Consider the following 8,821-nt stretch of genomic DNA (forward strand, 5'->3'; position numbering starts at 1 on the left):
ACTGTGAATAATTGACAGCCCCACTGAATTGTCTTCCTAAAACTCCTCCCCTAAACTGAGGATTTCTCCTCTTTATACCATGTGGCCATCAGTTATTCAGTCAAGACCCAGCCGCATTCCACACATGTCTGTTTACACCAGCAGGGGTTCCGCCCTGCCACACTCGCGAAGAAAAAGGTGAGAGGGCCAGTGTGCCCCAGCGCTGGGCTCAGTACAGCATGCCCCCCACTGACTGCACAGAACTAAACTGGAGTACACAATGACCCTGTATCTCTCTTCCGGGACAAGAGGGTCTTCTCGCTGGAGCTGCACAATCTCTCCACAAGGGAGAGGGTCATTGGTGATTTCTTGTTTTTTTTGTGTTTCAGATCTGTCAAGGCCAGTACACCACCGTGGAGGAGTTCTTTGTCAAGTACAAAAACTAGTAAGTGGAACTATGCCTTGTGTAACCCCTTACTACCGAGTCCCATCTAGTAACTTCAGATTCTGATGTTTTACACAATAGGGGTGTCTTTAAAGGCTCTTGTCTCCCTCAGCTCGTACCTGCACTGCGAGTGGGCCTCTCTTGAGCAGCTGGAACGAGACAAACGCATCAACCAGAAACTGAAGCGCTTCAAGACCAAGGTGGCACAGATGAGGCACCTGTTCCATGAGGTGAGGAGTTCACACACGCTCCCTGACCCTGAACACAGACACAGTTTATAAGCTGTCCACAGCTAGAATGATGCTTAAATATATTTATGAAGAAGCACACAGGATATCTTTCTTTTTTACTCTAATATTACCAGAAAGTCACTTGAGATTTGAAGCAGGAACAACTTGTTGTTCTATCATCAGTTCTGTACTTCAAGCCACGGGATGATACCTCATTGTTTCTGAGTTGCAGCTCATTCTGGAGATGGCTTCAGGACCTCTGAGCCTTTTATTTAACCAGTTCCTGTGTGTACCTAAGACTACAAAATAAACAGCATGACTAAGACCTAATAGACACAGGGATCAGTGTATATTGCATATTAATAACTGGTGAGCAATGTTTTCAAAGTGCTCATCCAGTTGATATTTCCCGCGCTCATTCACTCCAGCAACAGAGCGACCCGAGCCAGCGTGAGCCATCAAACTGAAAGCAGTTCCAACCCTACCTCACATAGCTGCTCTCTTCTCACTCGGGAAAACATTGCTTACCAGAGAGTGTAAAAAAGTACTGCATGTGTGTGATAAATGAGAATTAATGCCCAGCCTCTGGGTTTATGTAGCATCCCACCCCTCGGGTGAGCATTCAGTTCTCATATCGCACATTTTTGTTTGAACCAGGAACCTCCTGGTATCAAGCCCTTTTCTTTAACAACTGGACCACCCAACCTCCCTGTACCATTAACAGGGTCTCTAAGCGAGCGCTGTGTTCCCTCTCTGTCTCTGTTCAGGACGAGGACCCCTTCAACCCCGACTATGTGGAGGTGGACAGAATCCTGGATGAGTCTCACAGTGTGGACAAAGACAACGGCGAGGTGAGACAGGAGGACAGGACGCGGTTTGTATGTAGCCCCGTGCTGTGGACGTGTTTCTGACTTGAGTTTGTTCCTCTCGTTTGCTTGCTGATCCTGCAGCCTGTGATCTACTACCTGGTGAAGTGGTGCTCCCTGCCCTATGAGGACTCCACCTGGGAGCTGCAGGAGGATGTGGACCAGGGCAAAGTGGAGGAGTTCAGGAAGATACAGGGGAGACAGCCTAACCTCAAGAGAGTGGTGAGGAGGGGAGGGGATGGCTTTATTTTAATTTTAGGTTAATTAGTTTCAAAACAAGTTCAAAATAAATTTGGTTCCAGTCATAGTACATTCCAACGTTCACCAAAATGTACTTTATCTAACGTGGTTGAATTGTGATTTACTATCAATAATTTGAATTCCCTTTTTGGAGTTTGTAGCACATAAAATAACAGAATGCATTGAACTGGGGCGCTTTGTAATACAATGTGTTTAAAATGGCAGGCGCTGTATTAATAACTTCACTGGTTAGAATAAAATGACAATAGGATGTAATTTCTAACACAAAATACAGCTCCATATTTCTTCTATGGTAAGCATTGTAGAAGTGTGTTTTAATGTTTCAAATTATGAATTAAACTCTACATAACAGCATTGTACACAACACCAATGTTATAAAAATCCAATACTAGCTCTCGCATCCAGACAACATCTGAGAAAGGCCTCCCATTCTTTCCATATGCATGGACAGTCCTAACATTATTTTCAAAATGCGCCACACTGAGTGTGGTGCAGAAATCCCTATGCAATGTTGATGGCACTTTGACAATTCATGTTCTTTGACATTCTCCAACTTCTATTAAGTTGTTTCTGCCACAGATTCTTTTTTTTTTTCTCTTGTGAATACAACCAGTTTTCCGAGCAGTACATGTTCTGGTTGGTATTGCCAAACGAGCCTTTCCCGAGGTTATCCGTTGTGACCAGTTCTCAATTTTTTTGTTGAACTTGCAAACCATTTTTTATTTATTTTTTCTCCAGTTTGATACAGGTGCACTCCACTTAGAATGGATCCTGTTTTAATACGTACAGTTTTTTCCTGTTCCACAGGCAGATATTTTGCATAAATAAGGTAGATTCAGGACAGTAAATGAGTCATGGTGGTGTTCGTGACGTCAGGCAGGAAAAACAGTTGCTGTTTTACTTTTTATTCCATGTTTTTGTGGTACAGCTGATGTACAGTTTTTAAACATATTTAATTACATTTAGCAAAACTATAAATTCGTAAAATGGTACTAATTTCATTGTGCTGCCCACAGGGGCGTGTTTCGTACAAATAAACTCCTGTTGGTTTTTTTTTTTTACCTGAAAAAAGAAACAAGGACCAGGGGTCACAAATGGAGATTAGATAAAGGGGCATTCAGAACAGAAAATAGGAGGCACTTTTTTTACACAGAATTATGAGGAACCAACTCCCCAGTAATGTTGAAGCTGACACCCAGGGATCCTTCAAGAAACTGCTTGATGAGATTCTGGGATCAATAAGCTACTAACAAACAAACGAGCAAGATAGGCCGAATGGCCTCCTCTCGTTTGTAAACTTTCTTATGGTCACGGCCACATTCTTCTGGAGTTTTTGTGTGTATTTTTGTACATGTCGCGACAAGTCTGTTTGAAATCCTCCGTATCTTAACTGTAATACAGCTTTAAATCCCGCTAACAAGCCTCCATCCTAATTGTAATTTCGTTTTAAATCTTGCAAGCGGAGTCTCCAATAGAAATGTAGGAATGTGCTGTCACTCGTTGGGGCGGGTTTAAGGTATTCGGAACGAATCAATGATAGATACAAGTCAGGAAGACAGGACATTGCCCAGCAGCACAGGAAATGTATTTATTATTTTTGTAGTAGGTTTTAATTTTTTTTAATGGGAAAGGGGTAAAGTCAACGTGAATAACCATTTTCAGTTTTTCCGGTGTTTTTTCTGGTGTTTATTGGCTATCCACCAATTTTTTTTTTTCATTTTTTTTTTTTTTTTTGTATCTGGTGTTTTATTGGTTAAAACCGAAAATCAGAAGCCACACCTACTACAACTTGAACACAGTGTGCGCCACTGAAGCTATGCACAGTTCCACATGTCCTAGTTTTCATTCCTAATCTGTCTAAAGCAAGTGTGTTATGCTACGTCTGAGATTACTCTTTTTACCCTTGGGGGGGTGCTGCCTGCATGCTTGCATTCACTCTTTAATACTTGCATTCACTCTTTAATACGTACATGCTTGCATTCACTCTTACCTTATACAGTCAAGAGCACATACTATTATACAGTCGAGAGCACATACCATTGTAAATATAACAGGATGCCTTTTGTCTTATCTTGCAGTTTTTGTACCAGAAAACAGGCTGTATAAATCACTGCCTTCTCCACACACTCTGCTTGCTTTGTCTGTAGTTTGGGTCACAATCCTTCCTTCCATCCCTGGAAATTAAACTTCCCTCTCTCCTTCTCAGCCACGCCCTGCCGCCAGTGCCTGGAAGAAGTTGGAGCTTTCCCGGGAATACAAGCATGGGAATTGTCTTCGGGAATACCAGCTGGAAGGAGTGAACTGGCTGCTCTTCAACTGGTACAACAAGTAAGCTCTGGAAACCAGTTGCCTTTGTGGCTCAAACACGGACCAACTCTGTGTGTTAGTCAATGGAGCTTTTACAGCCAACATGGCTGACACTAGGCTTCAGTTTTAGAGCTGGAACACATTAGGAAAGTTACACTTTGCTATTGTAAGGAAACTAATTGGATGTCTGCAAATGAGTGTGCACGCTACGAGTTGCTGTATTAGTATGTTAACATTTTATTTGTTCCAATATTCATAAGTTATGCACCTATAGCTTAAACATTTATCGTTGGACACAACAAATGCAGCACCTAGTTATAAACAGAAATCGTTACCTAATGTTCTGGGAGAGAGCTCAGGTATGGAGATGGTCTGTCGTCAGGAGAGGATTCAGGTAGCTTGTCTCACTCGCACTCACAAATGCCTGTCTCGTATGTCTTACCTAAACGTGTGTGATGCTAAACCTTGTTAACTTCAGTGTTCCAGCCAAGGTCAGTCAGGTTCCCACACCCCACTCCGTTCCACCTGTGTTAACAGCATACCTTGCATTGAACAGAGTGCTTCATCATTGCTGTTACTGTAGGAGACATTTACAAAGCTTACTTTACCATGGTTTGTTCTTTTAATATGCTGTGCCGCACCTCTCTGCTTTACAATGCCTACCCATGATTTTGCTGTACTTTATTACGCTGCTGTGCAGGCTTTTGTAAGGGTAGTTGTATAGAGGTGCCCTGCACACAACGTATTGTGTCAACAGCAGTCCCTCTCTACCTCCCTCAGACAGAACTGTATCCTGGCTGATGAGATGGGTCTGGGGAAGACGATCCAGTCCATCAGCCTGCTGCAGGAGGTGTACAGCGCGGGGCTGCACGGCCCCTTCCTCATCATCGCCCCGCTCTCCACAATCGCCAACTGGGAGAGGGAGTTCCAGACCTGGACCGACATGAACACCATAGTCTACCATGGCAGCCTGGCCTCCAGGCAGATGATACAGCAGTACGAAATGTACTGCAAGGACGACAAGGTGTGTGTGTGTGTGTATCTCGCTGTGTGTGTGTGTATCTCGCTGTGTGTGTGTTATACAGCAGTACGGGATGTACTGCAAGGATGACAAGGTGAGTGTTGTCACTGGGGGTGTGTGTGTGTGACCACACTACTGCAAAGAAAACCGTGTGACAAATTACAATGATACGAGATGTACAGAAAGGATAACATGGTAAAACCATGTGCGTGCGTCGAATACAGTATTGCGAGACGTACTGCGAAGATGATAGTCAAACAGTGTCTGTTTGTCTCACTGATTTGTTTTAAATGAACTAGTGTAGGATTATTTTCTCCCTGTTGTGATCTATTTGATTGACCTGTCTTTCTTTTTTCTTTTATTTCTCTCTTGCTTGCAGGGTCACCTGATCCCGGGAGCCTACAAGTTCGAGGCTCTGATCACGACCTTCGAGATGGTGCTGTCTGACTGCCCTGAGCTGAGAGAGATCGAGTGGAGGTGTGTGATCATCGACGAGGCACACAGACTCAAGAACAGGAACTGCAAGCTGCTGGACAGCCTCAAACACCTGGACCTGGTGAGATGGAGGGGAGGAGGGAGAGACTCAGTACACATGGGCCTGATAGGAGGAGGGAGGAGGGGAGGGGAGGGGAGGGGAGGGGAGGGGAGGGGAGAGACACATGGGACCAATGGGAGAGGGGAGACTCAAACAGATGTATGTATGTATGTATGTGTATGTATGTGTGTGTGTGTGTATAATATATATATATATATATATATATGTGTGTGTGTGTGTGTGTGTGTGTGTGTATATGTGTATATATATATATATATATATATATATTATTACACATACACACACACACACACATATACATACACACGCACACAGGGGTGGCCTAATCGTTATTCCGGGCACCCGGGACTACCAAAAATTGGGTCCGACTACCGAACTGTAATGTTGCAAAGCGGACTACTGGCTATGTAGAAGATATTTGGTTACTTTGTACAGACAGACGCAGTTGAACATAAGAACGTTTACAAACGAGAGGAGGCCATTCAGCCCATCTTGCTCGTTTGGTTGTTAGTAGCTTATTGATCCCAGAATCTCATCAAGCAGCTTCTTGAATGATCCCAGGGTGTCAACTTCAACAACATTACTGGGGAGTTGGTTCCAGATCCTCACAATTCTCTGTGTAAAAAAAGTGCCTCCTATTTTCTGTTCTGAATGCCACTTTATCTAATCTCCATTTGTGACCCCTGGTCCTTGCTTTTTTCAGTAGCTATAGTAACCAGCGAATCCAATCGTGATTGGCTCATGCCTTAAGATTCATGACATACCATTTTTTTCTTTTTTTTTTTTTTTTTGAAGTCGCGCATTAGTTGCATCCAAGATCAGTGACATGACAGTTTACATATGAAAAGCAATAACTTAACTTACTGCTGACGAAACGAGGTGTAGAGCATATGAGAGATGCTACACAGGTTGTGGAGTTGTTGTTTTTCTTGATTTATAGCTATTGATGTTTGAAATACATTTGCTAATCGGGTTCTTAGAAAAAGAAAAGCACCAATCAATGGAATAAAATGGTTAAATACTTGAATGTGTGGTGTTAGCCTACGAGACTGACAAGGTATTTTTTTTTTAAATCTCACGATGATACCGTTTTGAAAATTATCTATATAGAACAATCTCGATATTTTGATATCGATGTTGTTCGATATCAATAATGCCCACCCCTATTTAAAAAAATTATTACAGCATTAGCATCATACAGTGAGCAGGCCCTCTACAGAGATTGCATTAAACAGATCCCCACACACACCACATTACTGTAAACTAACGAAATGTACATATAGTGCTTCCTTCCAACTGACTATTCATTACTGAATATAAAAATCATAATCCGACAAGGCGGGCCTAGGAAGGGGTTTCCAAACACCAGAAGAAAATAATGCAAATGATGCTGTCAAACATTAATTCCCTACATTTTATATAAGGAAGCTGCTATTCGCTTGTTCGGTAGAAATATTAACAAACTAGTTTGTTTGCAAACTTTGGCAGTGTCTGGTTATAAAAAAAAAAAAAGATGTTTTATTAGTGGCCCTGAGAAGTGATGTTGGATTTCTTTTTTGTTTTAATGGTGCCTAGCGTTAAATGGAAATGTTTATCTACTGAAAAATGTGGGCTACCATAGTTTACCTTTTGGTAGCCCATCGGTCTACCACACAATAGTGAATTGTTCACCCCTGAGAGAGAGAGAAAGATATAGAGATATATCATCTCTCTCTCTCTCTCTCTCTCTCTCTCTCTCTCTCTCTCTCTCTCTCTCTCTCTCTCTCTCTCTCTCTCTCTCTCTCTCATATATATTCATATATATATATATATATATCTCATTAACAGTACTATATTTCCTTCAGTTATATCACTTTTTTCTTTTGTTGAATTTGTTTCCACCCTCCCCTTAATCTTTTTTTTACTGTATTTTATAAATCAGTTTATGAAATATGTATTATGCAATATATATGTACATGTGTGTTGTACAATCGCTTTGGCAACACCTGCTATTGTAACTCATGCCAATAAAGCACAATTGAATTGAGAGAGAGACTAGAGCTGAAATGAGCAGGGGTTTCAGGGTTTCTGTGCAGGATTTCAGCAGGGTGGGGTTTTCTTCTTTCTGCTGGGTAGCTCAGTGGCGGTTCAGTTCAAAATGCTCCTGAGTTTGAAGATGTTTGAGCATTGTGGCCGTGTTTGTGATTCTTTCAGGAGCACAAGGTCCTGCTGACTGGCACCCCCCTGCAGAACACAGTGGAGGAGCTCTTCAGCCTGCTCAACTTCCTGGAGCCCTCGCAGTTCCCATCTGAGACGGAGTTCCTCAAGGACTTCGGGGACCTCAAGACTGAGGAGCAGGTACTGAAAATATTTCATTGGATATTTAGTGCTTTATGTACACCTGTGTTTGTGAAAGTCTGTGGAGTAGTGGTTAGGGCTCTGGACTCTTGACCGGAGGGTCGTGGGTTTAATCCCAGGTGTGGGACGCTGCTGCTGTACCCTTGAGCAAGGTACTTTACCTAGATTGCTCCAGTAAAAACCCAACTGTATAAATGAGTAATTGTATGTAAAAAATGATGTGTAAAAAAAAAAATTATGTGATATCTTGTAACACTTGTAAGTCGCCTGGATAGGGTGTCTGCTATGAAATAATAATAATAACGGTATATGCTGTAGTGGGCTTGCAAGCAGGGATAGGTTATGTTGTAAATATGGTGAAAACTGAAAGGTTAAACACTTCTTCATATTGCTGGATAAAACACACAGATGGGATCTGAATTAAGTCATTTTTCACAGCCTGGACATTTTTATGTATGGTTTATAAAAATTACAAGAACGGGTTCATGTGAGCAGCTTTCCTAGCTGCATTGTTTATTCTCATTAACCCTTTGCGGTCCATTTATTAATCGCGCGTCAGGCACGCCAGGAATAATTAATTTTCACACGCGCAGTTAATTTTATACGCGCTGTTTAAAAGTATTTTTTTTCACAGTCAAACGGGTTTAAATGGCCCTGCATATCAACAAAGCACACACTAGGCATCTCCAGCCCCTCCCCAGCCTTTTGTTTGCTATAGCGTTCAGCTGTGTAAGAAATAAATAATAATAATAATAATAGTCGTACATACCGATCGATCATCTCCAGATCACTCGTTTTATCACCAAACTCCTCAATAAT

General features: G+C 42.1%; 1 protein-coding gene across 3 annotated transcripts in view; it reads left to right on the plus strand.

Moving 5' to 3' along the window:
- Positions 1 to 8,821, plus strand: part of chd8 (chromodomain helicase DNA binding protein 8) — a 64,419-nt gene that overhangs the window by 20,686 nt on the left and 34,912 nt on the right. For all 3 annotated transcript variants that reach the window (XM_059012494.1, XM_059012493.1, XM_059012495.1), the window contains 8 exons: positions 369 to 424; positions 537 to 654; positions 1,422 to 1,505; positions 1,605 to 1,742; positions 3,988 to 4,109; positions 4,869 to 5,112; positions 5,489 to 5,665; positions 7,859 to 8,002. In XM_059012494.1, coding sequence (XP_058868477.1) covers positions 369 to 424; positions 537 to 654; positions 1,422 to 1,505; positions 1,605 to 1,742; positions 3,988 to 4,109; positions 4,869 to 5,112; positions 5,489 to 5,665; positions 7,859 to 8,002 — 1,083 coding nt within the window. The remainder of the gene's footprint in view (positions 1 to 368; positions 425 to 536; positions 655 to 1,421; positions 1,506 to 1,604; positions 1,743 to 3,987; positions 4,110 to 4,868; positions 5,113 to 5,488; positions 5,666 to 7,858; positions 8,003 to 8,821) is intronic.

Source organism: Acipenser ruthenus, chromosome 44 (genome assembly GCF_902713425.1).
Source record: "Acipenser ruthenus chromosome 44, fAciRut3.2 maternal haplotype, whole genome shotgun sequence".
NCBI lineage: Eukaryota > Metazoa > Chordata > Actinopteri > Acipenseriformes > Acipenseridae > Acipenser > Acipenser ruthenus.